Genomic DNA, 17,163 nt, shown 5'->3' on the forward strand with positions numbered 1-17,163 from the left:
TCTTAGTGTCACTCGATTTGTTGTTATCCTTGCCACATTTTAGCATGATATTTTAGCTAGACATTTTAGCACTTTAATAAGTCTTTACTGAACCTTTCTATGGCTCTCTTTTTCACCAGCGGCTGTGTTTTATTCCTCTGCAGGCCCGCAGGTCCACAAGCACCAGTACTCTGGCAACGCCGTGACTGACATCAACCTGGACAACGTGTGCAAGAAGGGCAACACGCTGCTCTGGGACCTGGTGCAGGATGAGGACGCGGTAAGAACCATGACACTGGATTACACCGTGCACTAAGAAAGCATTCTGGTAGCGACTTTCTTGTGAGTTAAAGCATGTAGCATGCTAGTAGTCAGACCGCCTTGAAGCCTAGCGGCATAGAAGCAGAGTTTGAGTTACCAGAAACAAGTGACACATTTTGTTGTCTAAATGTTCATTCACCGAATAAAAATAAATGTAAAAGTCTATGCTTTTCCATCCCATTTTTACCCTCACTGGGATCTGTGTCCCTATACCAGGACGGTTGATGCTAACGTACGCTAATGTGACTAGAATGATGTACGTAACAGCCAACTTTCCAGGACATAGACATGTCTTATATGGGCAGAAAGCTTAAGTTCTTGTTAATCTATCCAATTTACAGTAGCTATTACAGCAAAATAATACCATGCTATTGTTTAAGGATGGTGCCCAACTATAAAATACTTATCACGGCAACTGGTTTAAAACATTCACCTCTGAAGGTAAATAATGTACTTCAGTGATCTTGCTCTGATTTGTCATCCTGAGGGTCCCAGAGATAAAATGTAGCATAGTTTTGTTTGATAAAATAAATGTTTATATTCAAATGTTGGAACTGTGTTCTACAGTTTGAACCCCTGCTGTCTCTGGTTCCACACCCACTCCGCCCAGCCATCTACATGTGTGAAAGTTAATGATCCATCATGTATGACATTTTGTATTACCATATCATTTTTGTATGTTCTCTATAGTTATGTACTTGAAAATTGAATTGACCAATTCGGCACGTTTGGGCAGACTTGAAACAAAATACTGTGCAGTATTGCAATGCTTCACTGGATCTATCTGAAACGTTGCACACACACTACTGCCATCTAGTCGCCAAAATCAAAATTGCACCTGAACTGCTATATTATATTATGGCTTTTCTCTTGCATTTGAAAGATGAGGGGGAAAATGGGGTTGAAAATGCATGTTTTTTTTGGTTTGTATTATCTTTTACCAGATCTAATGTGTTATATTCTCCTACATTAATTTCACATTTCCACAAACTTCAGTGTTTCCTTTCAAATGGTATCAAAAATATGTATATCCTTGTTTCAGGTCCTGAGCTACAGGCAGTTAGATTTGGGTATGTCATTTTAGGTGAAAAAAAGGGGGGGGGGGGTGTCCTATCTTTAATTAACTCTGTCGATGGTTTTGGCACGTAAGGTCCATGATAACTAGCAAATGTGCCCACTCTGGTCTTGGCACATGCGCTATAGCCAACAGCTTGCAAATACAATGTGGCTGCCTATAACCAAATAAAAATTCTCAATCACCGATCATGTCACCAGCATACAAATGAAGACCCTCGATATTTATTGGAAAGGAGCATCAAGCTCATTACTGTCAACTTTCCTCACCCTGTGAAGTTGATTTAGATGATTTCATCTGGAGCTTAATAAACTGTGCATGCTTTTTCAAGTTGTAGTGACAAGACCATGCACAGCATCGCATGACTGTAAATATATCTCAAAGTCATGGTTAGTCTATCAGCAATTGTGCAATTTGTACTGCAATTTGTTGCATATCCTAATCAGCGACCAAAAAAGTATCCACCCTTGTCTAGAGTATTTGTTTTGTTTGTTGACTTTTTAGGGAATTTTCCGACAATTTGACAGTTTAAATCAGGCCTGTTATGAGTTTGTTTTGTTTTTCATATTTTTTTCAACGGGTACTTTACTCGGATAAAAATGGTTGGATGGAAACCTGGTTACTATGTGGAAAACACGTTTTGTCAGCTACTAAATACTCAACGTATTAGGAGAATGCGTCACTTCCTCCTTCAGGTTTCAAGGAGCAGCTCATTTATTATTAAGGTTAGTTATCGCTATTAATTTAGGATCTTTGTGATATTCTGAAGTCTGGAAAAACCTTTGACCTTTCTCCGTTCTTCCCTGTTCCATCAGATCCACCTGTCGGAAGGCCTGATCAACGAGGCGGAGAAGCTCCTGTGCTCTCTGGTGTGCTGGTTCACCGACCGTCAGATCCGCATGCGTTTCATCGAGGGCTGCCTGGAGAACCTAGCCCACCACAGGTGTGTGTGTGTGCGTGCGCATATATGAGCGTGTATGTCTGTGTGAACAACATAGCTCTGAAATGAATTGATGTCAAATGATTTTGTATTATCCCTTCATTGGCTAGCTATTACGTGAAACTTGTTTTTTGATTCCATGCTTCTCTCTCTCACAGATCCGTGGTCGTCTCTCTGCGCCTCCTTCCCAAACTTTTCGGCACTTTTCAGCAGTTCGGCTCCAGCTACGACACCCACTGGATCACCATGTAAGCATCGCACCCTCAGCATGATTAGAACCGACAAACGTTGTCCATTACATGGCATCACAGAATAACATTGACAATGCAACAGATTTGGACATATTGTGACCATAACTCTGTGACATTAAATACTGTTTTTGTGACATTTGACATGTTTGTAAATTCACTTTGGAGTGTACGGTCAGGGCATTCGTAAATTCCGAGCGTTGTCAGATTGTCCGTTCGTAAATTCAGAGGGTTTCGCGTTCAGAGCGCACTCTGGACGCTCTGGCCGAGGAATATGGTTGATCCGAGCATTCTCAGGAGTGTTCTCACACAGCAGTCAAGCACCCAATCTAACTGTCTAACGTTGGTTAGCTTCCTAGCTACTTCCAGACACAAATGAGAGAACGCCTCATTGTGACCATTTTACTCGCCTTAGCAGAGCTGGTTAGGCTGTTTTCATGTTATGCGCTGCGTTGGTGACTGCAACTGTGCTGCCGGCAACAATTTAATTACGTTTTTTGCAGACGTTTACTGACACCGGCCGTTACATCCAGCCAATATTCAACGGCCGTTACGCGTTCTTCAATCCATCAGTTATTCTGCGCTCTGGCACACTCGGGCGAATTTCCGAACTCACACCCTTTGATGTCGTGTGTCATGTCTTTCAGGTGGGCGGAGAAGGAGCTGCACATGATGAAGCTGTTCTTTGAGAACCTGCTGCACTACATCCAGGAAGTCCGAGAGCAGAGGCACAAGTTTGCCCTGTGAGTAACCCACCCGTTCTCTCCACTACGCTACCCCCCCCCCCCCCCCCCATTGACATTATTGGCGTTGCCTTGTAACTATACAACGCTAACAGTCTTATTACTGTGGAATTAGGCAACATATTTGGTAACGAAGCATGTCTGGTAGGTACACCAATGTAACTGCAGCTTATTGAGCCGACCAGTCTCGCTGCAGTGCGGTTCTGGTGTGCAATGGCTGCGGACAGTGACTCTGTGGTTGTGTATGTGGCCAGCTGGGAAGTGCTGGCTGCTTTAAGGGACCGCTGAGACAAAACGACCACATGTTTAGTCCTGACAGAACTACAGAGGGCGTGTGGCTAGTCTTTTTGATTTCCATATTTGAAATGTGAAACGCATTGAAATGGACGTCAGAGTGCCGTTGCAGTTCAAAAGGGAACGGAGTAGTTGATTATTGAATGATGTGATTTTGATTACTATGCGATCACAGGTATGGCCACAGTGCGGAGGTCCAAGTTCGCTTGCAGTTCCTGACCTGTGTCTTCTCCACACTGGGCTCCCCAGACCACTTCAGTAAGTCAACACGGTCGTGTTCATTAGGCACCAAATGGCGCGAAACGGGGACTGTTTCAGCCATGACGTGTCCAATAAAGGAGACTTATGTCAGCTTTCCGTTACATTACCCAGTCTTCAACGTACAGTTCAACAGAAACAGGCCCTATCATTCTCTGCCTCTATGGATGGCTGGCTACTCCCTGGGAATGGAATTTGCCCTGGTGGAGATGTGCAACCTGACGAGGCTCTCTCTCCTACAACAGAGACATCATTGTCCTCTGGCGTCTCCAGAGGGTTGACTGGACCTACCTAGCTAATTCACTCTGTTCATAGCTGTGTGTGTGACTTTTGTGTATGTCTGTGTGTGTCGCCTCTGTGTGTGTGCGAGCATGTGTGGTTGCACGCTTTTGTGTATGCGTGAAGGGGAGCTAATATTTTGGATTTCGAGGTAGACTGGGAGACTCCTGCCCTGGTGGCGCCCGATCAGGACACAAAAGGAATAATACTGCAGCCAATTTTCTCTGGCAACCATTTATATTGTGTGTGTGAAAATGTGGATGTGGTGTACATGTCTGCCTGTGTGGTTGTGTGTCTATTGTGGATCCAGTGTGGGAGAGATACGCTCATCTTCCCCTTTATAGTCTGAAGTTTGTGTGTGTGGTTGTGTACCAACGTTGACACCAGTTTAACTCCTCCTCTCCCCAGCAGTGAATGTGTGTATATATAACAGCGGTGTATATGAACACTCTAACAGCCTCTCCTCTCCCTCAGGACTGAGTCTAGAGCAGGTGGACATCCTGTGGCACTGCCTGGTGGAGGACGGAGAGTGTTACGACGACGCGCTGCACTGGTTCCTCAACCAGGTCCGCAGCAAAGACCAGCACGCCATGGGCATGGAGACCTACAAACACCTCTTCCTGGAAAAGGTACGACCGGACTGGACCATCTGGTCTTAGTGGGCTTAGTGGGGAGGGGTGTTTGACAAGGGTCTTTTTCTACGTGGTCTGTGGTGGTGATGGTGAACCTGAGCTAAAAACAATTAAACAAATCGATAGCTAGAATCTGTAACAAATAAAAAGGGGGGGGGGGTGTTGTCATTTAAAATGTCCCAAAGTTGTCAATTCATTGTGAAAGGTCATTGAAAAATTATCCACTATCCGGGGGAAACAAATCGGAAAAGTTGCCCAAATCGTTGAAAAGCATTAAAAACGTCGCAGAATCGATCATTGTAATATCTTTTGCCCTTAATACTTTCTGTTTCCTCAGATGCCCCAGCTGAAGCCGGAGACCATCAGCATGACGGGCCTCAACCTCTTCCAGCATCTCTGTAACCTGGCCCGTCTGGCCACCAGCGCTTACGACAGTGGCTCCAACTGCGAGGTACACACACACACACTTTGAATCCACAAATCACATTACAGAGAAGGATTCAAACACGCACACACAGGGACACACACACACCCACCCGAGTACAGTTAGTCATACACACAGACACTCTTATACACACACAGTTTGTGTCATCGGTGTTTGCTAACTTTCAGGCCCGTCATACCTCTCACTGAACCCTGTGACAACGCTTGTCTATGACCTCTAACCTTTGACCCCCTCTGTAGCTGTGTGGCATGGACCAGCTGTGGGGCATCGCCCTCAGGGCCCAGTCCGCAGACATCAGCCGCGCTGCCATCCAGTACATCAACTCCTACTACATCAACGGTCAGTGGACCTTGAGTTGGTACATGGTTTAAGACTAGTAGTAGAATTTCTCTACCGTGACACCCTTTTTTATTTTGCTGCAAAAAAAGAAGTGAAAACCCATGTCCTGATCCAAAACATCCTACTTTATAGTCATTATATTGAACGAGCGCTTTTAGACGTTTGCGTAGAAGCTCGGCTTATTTCAACGTGCCTATCAGGAGTCACCGCGATGACCTACTGATTTACGATCTTGCCCGATATTGATTCTGCGGTTGCGTCTCCGTCCCCCAGCTGGTAAGACGGGCCTGGAGAAGGAGCAGGAGTTCATCAGTAAGTGCATGGAGAGCCTGATGATGACCTCGGCCAACCTGGAGAAGGACGCCCACTCCAGCCTCACCGTCATCGAGAGGGGCCTGCTCATGCTCAAGACCCACCTGGAGGCCTTCCGACGCAGGTTGGGAGCTCACACAAACACACACAGAAACTCTGACACAGAGAAACACACACGCGCCTCATCTCCATCCTCTCAACCTGTGTACTTTAAGCCCTGAACCTCTAAAGTTAACCAGAACACTGCTTATCATCAACTATATTTCTGACTCGCCTAGTAGAGATCATCCCTGGACCTGGAGAGCTACAGGACAAGCTCTTGGTCCAGTTCTCCTGACCCATCCACCCTTCACCCAAACTTTCCCCACACTCAACTCCCGCGCCGATTTCAACCAGCACGAAGAACCGTGTCTCTCTTTGGCGCTCTCTCACTTTCTCTCTGCACCCCCAACACTCTCTTTGTCTCCCGCCCCCTCTCCAGGTTTGCGTACCACCTGCGTCAGTGGCAGATCGAGGGCACGGGCATCAGCAGCCACCTAAAGGCGCTGAGCGACAAGCAGTCTCTGCCACTGAGGATCGTGTGCCAGCCCGCCGGCCTGCCCGACAAGGTACCCAAGAAAGTACCCAGCATCTTGGTACTTAATTATTAACCCTTGGTCGATTGGAAACACTCAAATGCTCTTGTTGCTGTTGTGTTCTGTTGTGTTAGGAAAAATCTACAGGCCACAATGTCAGAATGAATGGAAACGATTGGTGCAAGCTAATTTCATACTATTATGGAGTAGAATTATGTTTGTTGTGGTACTACTGTGAAGAATGCTGTGTTCTCATTCTAGATGTTTGTAAGGATGTTCTAACACACTTTTTCTATGTGTGTGCGTCTGTGTGTGTCTGTTTGGTCACTTGCCTTTGTGTGTGTGTGCGCGCGTGCGTCTGTCCCTTTCTGTCTGTGTGTGTGTTGCGTCTGTCTGTGTGTGTCTACGTTCCTACCTGTGTGTGTGGTACCAGATGACCATCGAGATGTACCCCAGTGACCAGGTGGCAGACCTGCGGGCTGAGGTGACCCACTGGTACGAGAACCTGCAGAAGGAGCAGATGAACCAGCAGGCCCAGCTGCAGGAGTTTGGGCAGAGCAGCCGCCAGGGGGACTTCCCAGGTCTGTCACCTCTCACCTTTGACCCCTGATCCAGTGTAGCGGCAATGCCAATGGAGAATCTCGATTTGCTTTTCCTTGATTCCTCGCGTCCTCTCCTCGCCTTTTTTAAAACCAATTGGATGAGTATGCGATTGGATGGAATCAATCAAATTCAATTGAGATTCTCCCCAAGGCTGTTGCATCCTTCCCTTTTGAAGGAATCACTGATCTCACAGTGTATTTTGTATCAGTATTTTAGGGGTATTCAAACAGGGCCTGTGTGTCAGAAGTCTTGAATTGAATTGAATTTGATCTTTTGTCCCGAAGGGCAATTCTTATGCAGCGAATGGTTTCCTTACCCCCTCATTAGAAATGCACGCTTCCTTTAGTGATCTATTGAGGTAATCACCTCAGAAGGAAGGATTGCACCGTTTCTATGCACTTTCAGATTTGAGTTATTCACTAAGGGAATGGATGCAATTTAATGGATCAGAATTCACTTTTAGGTGTTTGGGTGTTGGTTGTTTCGCCAGTCTGTTTGTAACGTGTGTGTGTTTCCGTCAGGTGGTTTGATGGGCCCGGTCAGAATGATCTCCTCTGGCCATGAGCTCACCACGGACTACGATGAGAAGACCCTGCATGAGCTGGGCTTCAAAGACATGCAGGTAACGTCCTACACACACTTGGCAGTCTGCACTTAGGCGTAAATATTCGCACACTAGAGCTGGGATTTAAGTCCGATCGCGGGTTATTAGGCTTTGCGGCTTTTAAAGGCCATTTCCGATTGAGCCGACCATATGCGGCGTTTACGTGAATGATATCTCTGCGAACGGGGGAACGTTGGCTTTCAAAGCCGCAATGTCTATAACACACGATTGGCCCCCTCATCTATGGCACTCATGCCTCTCCCTCTCCTCATTTACAGATGGTGTTTGTCTCGCTGGGCGCCCCACGGCGGGAGCGTAAGGGCGAGGGGGTGCAGCTCCCGGCCTCGTGTCTCCCCCCGCCCCAGAAGGAGCACATCCCCATGCTACTGCTGCTCCAGGAGCCCCACCTCACCACCCTGTTCGACCTGCTGGAGATGCTGGCCTGCTTCAAGCCCCCCAGTGCCCTGGGAGACAGCCCCGAGGTGGGTCATGGGTTAGGGCTTTGTGTGAGGGGATGTTGACGGTGTGTGAGATGCCAGCCTGCTTTAAGCCCCCCAGTGCTCTGTGAGAGGAGGCCCTTTACAGTCCATTGGTGTGTGTGTGTGGGGGGCAAAGTGGGTTTGGCAGGACGGGGTGTGCGAGGGGGTTGTATTTTGGGGGAAGAGTCCCCCTCGGCATCTCCATCAAAATGTGTGTGTGACGGAGTAGATATGGGGGGGTATGTTTGGGAATGGGTTTCATTGTATAATCTTAAATTTTTTCGTCTATTAGATACCCTTAATAATATAGCTAAGGAAATAAGAAAGCAACAGAACGTTTGAAAAAGCAGCTTGGAAATGGCTACATAGAAACCACACTTGAAATACTCTCCATCCGATTAAATGTAAAATAGTCTTTGAACAAAAAGCCCTTCCAGAATATAAAGTAGGCTTTTCCTTCCAGGTGCATCATGCATAATGCATCACGACTGTCCAATGGTCTTCTGGCAGTCGTTTGATAGTCCAGTAAAACGTACTGCAGGGTGTGTGTCCCAAATGCCATCCCTGTTCCCTTGATAGTGCACTCTTTTTCACCAGGGCTCATATGTTCCGGTCGAAAGTAGTGCACTATGTAGGGATTAAGTTGCCATTTAGGACTGAGCCCCGGGTGTGTAATACATAGGATGTAAGGTGCTCATCTGTCAGCGTGTTTATTTTAGTCACAGCGGCGGGAGCCGTCTCGTTTTGAAATGTAAAGTCACCCGGCGGTCAGTGCTTTTTATAGTCTCTCCCTTCACAGGGACTCAGAGAGAGGGGTTATCCAGTGTGCTGTTTGTACGTCACTCACTCCCTCTTTTGCATGCATTTATCCCTCTCCCTCCTCTCTCTCTCCCCCCTCTTCACTTCCTCACATCTAACACTCATCTGATCTGACCAGAACGTTAAAACAATTACTTGAATCAAAATGAGGTATTGACTATAGTGTATGCCTGCCTTCGGCTGTGTTTACGGGACTGCTCCAGGGCCGCTGCTCTGTGGCTTTAGTGTGTGTGTGTGTGTATCGGTATGGGTTCTGTCACTGTGACAGCAGAAAAATAACGCCTTACAAAACTCTAAATAAAGGTGTATTTTATTGTACTCTCCAGAACCTACGATGTGAGGAGCTGCATCTCCATGCTGAGAACCTGTCGAGGCGCGTCTGGGAGCTGCTCATGCTGCTGCCCACCTGCCCCAACATGCTGCTGGCCTTCCAGAACATCGCCGACGACACGGTACGTCACCTGTTCTCACACACGCTCCCCATAGACGCCGCCACGCTCCCCATAGACGCCGCCACGCTCCCCATAGACGCCGCCACGCTCCCCATAGACGCCGCCACGCTCCCCATAGACGCCGCCACGCTCCCCATAGACGGCGCCACGCTCCCCATAGACGGCGCCACGCTCCCCATAGACGGCGCCACGCTCCCCATAGACGGCGCCACGCTCCCCATAGACGGCGCCACGCTCCCCATAGACGCCGTCACGCTCCTACACGCCGTTGAACATTAATCTATACACTACCACTGACACTCTTCCCCAATACTGTTGTGTACCTGCCACCAGGCCTGCTTATCCCTTTGCATCCTGCTCATCCTGGACATGAATGACAACATAAAGATATGTGTCCTGTCTCATGTGTGTTTTCTGTCTGTCCGTAGGGAGGCGAGGGTCTGTGCTGGAAGGACCTGCTGAGGATCAAGAGCCCCCACAAGCTACTGTACGCCCTGGAGATCATCGAGGCCCTGGGCAAGCCCAACCGACGCATCCACCGGGAGTCCACGGTACTACTGGGACTGCATATATATATATATATATACACTGCTCAAAAAAATAAAGGGAACACTTAAACAACACTATGTAACTCCAAGTCAATCACACTTCTGTGAAATCAAACTGTCCACTTAGGAAGCAACACTGATTGACAATAAATTTCACATGCTGTTGTGCAAATGGAATAGACAAAAGGTGGAAATTATAGGCAATTAGCAAGACACCCCCCAAAACAGGAGTGATTCTGCAGGTGGTGACCACAGACCACTTCTCAGTTCCTATGCTTCCTGGCTGATGTTTTGGTCACTTTTAAATGCTGGCGGTGCTCTCACTCTAGTGGTAGCATGAGACGGAGTCTACAACCCACACAAGTGGCTCAGGTAATACAGCTCATCCAGGATGGCACATCAATGCGAGCTGTGGCAAGAAGGTTTGCTGTGTCTGTCAGTGTAGTGTCCAGAGCATAGAGGCGCTACCAGGAGACAGGCCAGTACATCAGGAGACGTGGAGGAGGCCGTAGGAGGGCAACAACCCAGCAGCAGGACCGCTACCTCCGCCTTTGTGCAAGGAGGAGCACTGCCAGAGCCCTGCAAAATGACCTCCAGCAGGCCACAAATGTGCATGTGTCTGCTCAAACGGTCAGAAACAGACTCCATGAGGGTGGTATGAGGGCCCAACGTCCACAGGTGGGGGTTGTGCTTACAGCCCAACACCGTGCAGGACGTTTGGCATTTGCCAGAGAACACCAAGATTGGCAAATTCGCCACTGGCGCCCTGTGCTCTTCACAGATGAAAGCAGGTTCACACTGAGCACATGTGACAGACATGACAGAGTCTGGAGACGCCGTGGAGAATGTTCTGCTGCCTGCAACATCCTCCAGCATGACCGGTTTGGCGGTGGGTCAGTCATGGTGTGGGGTGGCATTTCTTTGGGGGGGCCGCACAGCCCTCCATGTGCTCGCCAGAGGTAGCCTGACTGCCAATAGGTACCGAGATGAGATCCTCAGACCCCTTGTGAGACCATATGCTGACACATGCACATTTGTGGCCTGCTGGAGGTCATTTTGCAGGGCTCTGGCAGTGCTCCTCCTTGCACAAAGGCGGAGGTAGCGGTCCTGCTGCTGGGTTGTTGCCCTCCTACGGCCTCCTCCACGTCTCCTGATGTACTGGCCTGTCTCCTGGTAGCGCCTGCATGCTCTGGACACTACGCTGACAGACATAGCAAACCTTTTTGCCACAGCTCGCATTGATGTGCCATCCTGGATGAACTGCACTACCTGAGCCACTTGTGTGGGTTGTAGACTCCGTCTCATGCTACCACTAGAGTGAGAGCACCGCCAGCATTCAAAAGTGACCAAAACATCAGCCAGGAAGCATAGGAACTGAGAAGTGGTCTGTGGTCACCACCTGCAGAACCATTCCTTTTTTGGGGGTGTCTTACTAATTGCCTATAATTTCCACCTTTTGTCTATTCCATTTGCACAACAGCATGTGAAATTTATTGTCAATCAGTGTTGCTTCCTACGGGGACAGTTTGATTTCACAGAAGTGTGATTGACTTGGAGTTGCATTGTGTTGTTTAAGTGTTCCCTTTATTTTTTTGAGCAGTGTATATACACACACTCTTTGTCACTCAAACACCTTTTTTCCCTCATTCATGAACACCCACATTCACACACACAAAGATATGCACACCCTTGCTCTGCTCACTGATTCAGGCACGCATATGAATGACCCCTGTGTTGTCCGTCTTTGTCCAGGGGAGCTACAGTGACCTGTACCCAGACTCTGACGACTCCAGCGAGGACCAGATAGAGAACAGTAAGAACTCCTGGAGCTGCAAGGTACGCCTCTTTTAAACGGACAAACTCTCATACTTATACAAACCACTAATCAATCAAGTCAACTCCATTTCCTTGTTCTCTTTTTTTACAGTTTGTGTCATCTGGAGGACTTCAGTTGCTGTTGGAGATCTTCAACTCTGCCATTCTGGAGCCCAAGGACCAGGAGTCTTGGACAGTGGTGGGTGGATCAGAAACGCATAATAATACTTTGAGGAAATGGAATAGAATGGGTTGTATAGTTAAACTAAATAAAGTTGAAGTCTCGGTACATTACAGTCATATGATGATTGGTAATGATTCTGTAAAAAACTGTTATTCACACATTAAACTGCTTTTTGAGGTGCCGATGATTTCCAATTTCAAAGTGGACAATCATAAAATATATAGAAAAACATGAGGGGGAATGAAAAGGACAGAAATAAAACCATATCAAACATTGTTTTTAAAAACAATGTTCTGTAGTTAGACGTGACCTGTGTTAACACACTACTATCTCTCTCTCCTCCAGTGGTTGTTGGACTGCCTGGCTTGCCTGCTTAAGCTCATCTGCCAGTTTGCGGTGGACCCGGCCGACCTGGACCTAGCCTACCACGACGTCTTCTCCTGGTCGGGCCTCACCGACAGCCAGCGCAAAAGGGCCTGGCCTGGCAAGTCCCGCAAGTCCGCCGGCGACCACGGCAAGGGCCTGCACATCCCCCGCCTCACAGAGGTACACTGGTCCTCAGCTAAATGCTAACAGCATATGCTCACCGCTGGGTGGGGAGTTGCCATCCTTAACTCTTTCTGTGCAGGACACAGGCTTTCTTTCCACAGCTGTAGCACTTAAAAGAGAAATGATCGAGCGATTTTGTATTATTTTGTTTGACTTAACCATGTAATACAGAATCGTGTAATAACCCCAGATTGAGCAACCAGTAACCGTAAAATATGAATAAAACATTTTTATTACATTTTTTTTAACTTAATTTCTGTAGTGAAGGCAACATTTCTGTAGAAAGTAGTAGAGAATGTCCTGCAGCATCTTTTTCCCTCCCCATCTATTTCTTCTTCTCTCCCTCTGAAGCAGTCTTCTATTTCTTCTTCTCTCCCTCTGAAGCAGTCTTCTATTTCTTCTTCTCTCCCTCTGAAGCAGTCTTCTATTTCCTCTTCTCTCCCTCTGAAGCAGTCTTCTATTGCCTCCCCTTCTCTCCCTCTGAAGCAGTCTTCTATTGCCTCCCCTTCTCTCCCTCTGAAGCAGTCTTCTATTGCCTCCCCTTCTCTCCCTCTGAAGCAGTCTTCTATTGCCTCCCCTTCTCTCCCTCTGAAGCAGTCTTCTATTGCCTCCCCTTCTCTCCCTCTGAAGCAGTCTTCTATTGCCTCCCCTTCTCTCCCTCTGAAGCAGTCTTCTATTGCCTCCCCTTCTCTCCCTCTGAAGCAGTCTTCTATTGCCCACAGCTATTTTGTCTCTCTGCACTTCCTTCCCTGTGGTGTCTTGGCCTCTACACGAACTTCAAAACTATCCCCATGGTTAATTATTTGTATCTTATCAAGTTTATCAAGTATTTAATACTTTTTTTTGTTTTCTTGTCAGGTTTTCCTGGGCCTTGTCCAAGGCACCAACCTGATCCAGCGCTTGATCAACGTGGCCTACACGTACGACAACCTAGCACACAGGTGAGAGAACACCGAAGACGAGGCTTGTGTTTCAGTGGTCACACTATGCACTAGCGTGCTATGTAGTACTTAACTACTTATTATGTATGTGGTCACGCTCTCCATGCCAAGAAAGGCTTTTGAATTTGAAGACAGGGAACAAATGATTGGATTTGAAGGAAGGCGTTAGGCATTCATTGTAAGTTCTCCTATGGACATGGGGTATCAGTGTGAAATGTTTTTGTACTAAAGGTTTCCGTCAGCCTATCTTGACTTTGTTTACTTCCTGTCTCACCTGCAGAGTTTTGAAGGCCCAATCGGATCACCGGTCCCGCCATGAAGGTGAGTTACATTTTACATATGCTTAAATATTAATCAACATGACAAATTAAAAGCCACACTTTTTTTCTTTTTCACACCAAAATTTTGCACTGAAAGTACAACTTTCATAGCCTCCTTATCCATTCTGTATGTGCTTAAGCACATTGTTCTTAGGAATGGCACATTAGACATGTGAAATGACAACGTTATTCCTATGTTCCAGTGACCCACTACTCCATGTGGCTGCTGGTGAGCTGGGCCCACTGCTGCTCCACGGTCAAGTCCGGTCTGGCCGACAGCGACCACCTCCACGACTGGCTCAAGAAGCTCACCCTGCTGGTGCCGGAGGTGAGATCTGGGGGAATAATGAGACACCCCCTGCCTAAAAACATGGCCCAGTTTCGTTTCAGTGTAACATTTCTGGGTATTTCCATCCGAAAATATTGTCTCTGGGAAGAATCTAGCTATACCGCGATTTGTTGATCCTATTTTGATGCCACTGAAATACTAACTGTTCTGTGATCCGTGTGACCTTGGTAACAACATCAAATAGAGGAAGGTGTTGACGTGAGTGTGTCTCTTGTCCTTCTCAGACGGCGGTGCGTCACGAGGCGTGTAACGGCCTGTACAAGCTGTCCCTGTCGGGTCTGGAGGGAGGAGAGTCCATCAACAGGTCCTTCCTGCTGCTGGCCGCCTCCACGCTGCTCAAGTTCCTCCCCGACGCACAGGCCCTCAAACCACTGCGGGTGGGCACAGCACACACACACACTTGCGCGTATAGACCCGATGCTTAGACACACACAAGCAGAATTTTGTTGTACTGTATACTGACAAAAACAAATGTGTTCGTTGTGGGTTATTCAATTCCTAGGTCACGTCAAGTCACACATACCTAATATAAGTATGGCGGGCTCTGTAGCTGATGTGCTGTGTGGTCATGTGTTCAGGTGGAGGACTATGAAGAGGAGCCCGTGCTGAGGACGGGCTGTAAGGAGTACTTCTGGCTGCTGTGCAAGCTCATCGACAACATCCACGTCAAAGACGCCAGCCAAACCACTCTGTTGGACCTAGATGCTTTAGCCAGACACCTGGCCGACTGCATACGGAGGTGAGTCCAAGATGATTCTAAGACCAGGTCTGCGTCTGAAACGGCGTCCTATTGGACCATGGGCCCCCGGGTCAAAAGAAGTGCGCTATATAGGAAATATGGTGCCGTTTTGGGACACAACCCAGGTCTCTATTGAAATAGATGTTTATTGTGTGATGGCTTGCGTTGTCCACATTCTTTCTGGAGTGTGAAGGCCAGCTCAGTTCAAATACACAAGACAATACCGTTTTTTAAACCACTTCTACGATAAAGTTTGCTTGCTCAAACATTGACCTGTCTCCCGTTCCCCAGCCGTGAGATCCTGGACCAGCAGGACGGCGCCATCGAGGACGACGGCCTCACGGGCCTCCTGCGCCTCGCCACCAGCGTCCTCAAACACAAGCCCCCCTTCAAGTTCTCCCGAGAGGGCCAGGAGTTCCTGCGCGACGTCCACAACCTGCTCTTCCTCCTTCCCAGCCTGGCGGACCGCGCCCAGCCCAAGTGCAAGTCGCATGCGGCCCGCGCCGCCGCCTACGACCTCCTGGTGGAGACGGTGAAGGGCTCGGTGGAGAACTACAGACTGCTTCACAACTGGGTCATGTCCCAGCACATGCAGAGTGAGAAGAAAATTTAGGAACCGTTGAAAATGTTACTAGGAATATTTGTCAATGAGAGTAATGCATTGGTAGGAGGGTCCAAGGGAATACAATGGCTATTGAATTAGACATTGTGCTGGCTGACAGAATCTGAAAATAGTTTTCGCACATAAACTGCTCCTAGCTGTTTTTTCTTTGGTGGGGTAGGAGAGTAGAAATACTATATACGCTGGTTTTAAACAATCAGCCAAATAGCATCCCATTGAATTCAGGCCTTCCTGTTGGTAATGTCTGCTCCGTGGATTTCCATGACCGGATCAAATGAGTGAACCAAGTTGGTTTATTAAAGTTCAAGGTCATTTTTTGAAAATGCTATGATTAAGATATTTGAGCATCATCAAACATAATCTTAGATCCGGTATATTTTATTAGGCTCCTGAACCATATGAATATTTGTGTTAATGTTACTTAAATTGACAGCCTCTCACGCCCCGTACAAGTGGGACTACTGGCCCCACGATGACGTGCGTGCCGAGTGTCGCTTCGTGGGCCTCACTAACCTGGGGGCCACCTGCTACCTGGCCTCCACTATCCAACAGCTCTACATGATCCCTGAGGCACGCCAGGCCGTCTTCACTGCGAAGGTCAGTCCTCTCTATATTACCGCGGTTCCTTTTTCACAATGCTGTAGTTTGTACGGGGGCAATTTCGCCTCATTCACGCCTGTAGGTAGCAGTCAACTGGATGATCCACGGCAGGCCATTTTGCGCAAGAATGCTCATCCCACACGTGCTATTTCACTCCCTCTGCCACCGGAAGAATGCGTTGATGTTGAAATTGTGAATGTTTGTTTGTTAATGAGAGTTTGTGTGTTTTTTTTCCCCAGTATGCAGAGGAGATTAAGCACAAGACCACTTTACTGGAGCTCCAGAAGATGTTCACCTATCTCATGGTACGCAGCCGGTCTCTCTCTCTCTCTCTCAACCCTCTGTCTCACACCCTTCTCATCCATCTCCTCAGTCCCTATGACTAGAACAAACTGACGTTGTCCCCGTGGAGACCCCGCTACTTCAATTTTGCTCCACTCATCTTTCTTCCATTTGCTCCTCGCTCCGTCCCTGGTTCCAGGAGAGCGAGAGGAAGGCGTACAACCCCCGGCCGTTCTGTAAGACCTACACCATGGACAAGCAGCCCCTGAACACGGGCGAGCAGAAGGACATGACCGAGTTCTTCACCGACCTCATAACCAAGATAGAGGAGATGTCCCAGGACCTGAAGAACACAGTGAAGACGCTCTTTGGAGGGGTCATCACCAACAATGTGGTCTCGCTGGTAAGAATCACTATACTCCTTTTTAAATGTTTACCTGCAACATTTCCCTAGTGCAAAAGAATTGTGTAAAGTGCAAAACTCATCATAAACCGCATTAAACCACACTTCTCGATTACGAGGTTTACTGTTTTTTGTGCACTTTGCACTATTCCTTGGCACTACAAAAATTCACTACAGAAGGTCGCCCTACATGTGTTTATTGCACTTGTGTGTGTGACTTTACACACACATTCTCATTCAACTCATTTTCCCCGTCCAACAGGACTGTGACCACGTGAGTCAGACAGCCGAGGAGTTCTACACAGTCAGGTGCCAGGTGGCCGACATGAAGAACATCTACGTAAGGACAACATCGCCGTCAACATCGTTGACTTCGTTTAGAAGTGCAACCAAGTGTTATAGACTGGGGTTTAC

The 17,163-nt window shown here is 47.8% G+C and overlaps 1 protein-coding gene and 1 non-coding gene across 9 annotated transcripts in view; both read left to right on the forward strand.

Moving 5' to 3' along the window:
• The window catches only part of LOC129839823 (ubiquitin carboxyl-terminal hydrolase 34-like), a 56,831-nt gene that overhangs the window by 19,920 nt on the left and 19,748 nt on the right, over positions 1-17,163 (forward strand). For 3 of the 8 annotated variants that reach the window (XM_055907480.1, XM_055907481.1, XM_055907486.1), the window contains exons 16-43: positions 120-259; positions 2,191-2,318; positions 2,474-2,563; positions 3,211-3,306; positions 3,776-3,858; positions 4,612-4,766; positions 5,107-5,220; positions 5,454-5,553; positions 5,827-5,989; positions 6,347-6,500; positions 6,874-7,021; positions 7,565-7,665; positions 7,926-8,129; positions 9,272-9,397; positions 9,826-9,948; positions 11,698-11,781; positions 11,873-11,959; positions 12,290-12,490; positions 13,352-13,434; positions 13,715-13,755; positions 13,958-14,082; positions 14,328-14,480; positions 14,682-14,842; positions 15,134-15,438; positions 15,898-16,061; positions 16,304-16,369; positions 16,546-16,749; positions 17,012-17,089. In XM_055907480.1, the coding sequence (XP_055763455.1) occupies positions 120-259; positions 2,191-2,318; positions 2,474-2,563; positions 3,211-3,306; positions 3,776-3,858; positions 4,612-4,766; positions 5,107-5,220; positions 5,454-5,553; positions 5,827-5,989; positions 6,347-6,500; positions 6,874-7,021; positions 7,565-7,665; positions 7,926-8,129; positions 9,272-9,397; positions 9,826-9,948; positions 11,698-11,781; positions 11,873-11,959; positions 12,290-12,490; positions 13,352-13,434; positions 13,715-13,755; positions 13,958-14,082; positions 14,328-14,480; positions 14,682-14,842; positions 15,134-15,438; positions 15,898-16,061; positions 16,304-16,369; positions 16,546-16,749; positions 17,012-17,089 (3,677 nt within the window). The remainder of the gene's footprint in view (positions 1-119; positions 260-2,190; positions 2,319-2,473; positions 2,564-3,210; positions 3,307-3,775; positions 3,859-4,611; positions 4,767-5,106; positions 5,221-5,453; positions 5,554-5,826; positions 5,990-6,346; positions 6,501-6,873; positions 7,022-7,564; positions 7,666-7,925; positions 8,130-9,271; positions 9,398-9,825; positions 9,949-11,697; positions 11,782-11,872; positions 11,960-12,289; positions 12,491-13,351; positions 13,435-13,714; positions 13,756-13,957; positions 14,083-14,327; positions 14,481-14,681; positions 14,843-15,133; positions 15,439-15,897; positions 16,062-16,303; positions 16,370-16,545; positions 16,750-17,011; positions 17,090-17,163) is intronic. The other 5 variants (XM_055907482.1, XM_055907488.1, XM_055907484.1 and 2 more) reach the window with 3 other exon arrangements.
• On the forward strand, positions 3,469-3,601 carry LOC129840038 (small nucleolar RNA SNORA70). Its single transcript, XR_008757157.1, has one exon. It is a non-coding gene; the product is annotated as a small nucleolar RNA SNORA70 (small nucleolar RNA).

The sequence above is a fragment of the Salvelinus fontinalis genome, chromosome 40 (assembly GCF_029448725.1).
Source record: "Salvelinus fontinalis isolate EN_2023a chromosome 40, ASM2944872v1, whole genome shotgun sequence".
Classification (NCBI taxonomy): domain Eukaryota; kingdom Metazoa; phylum Chordata; class Actinopteri; order Salmoniformes; family Salmonidae; genus Salvelinus; species Salvelinus fontinalis.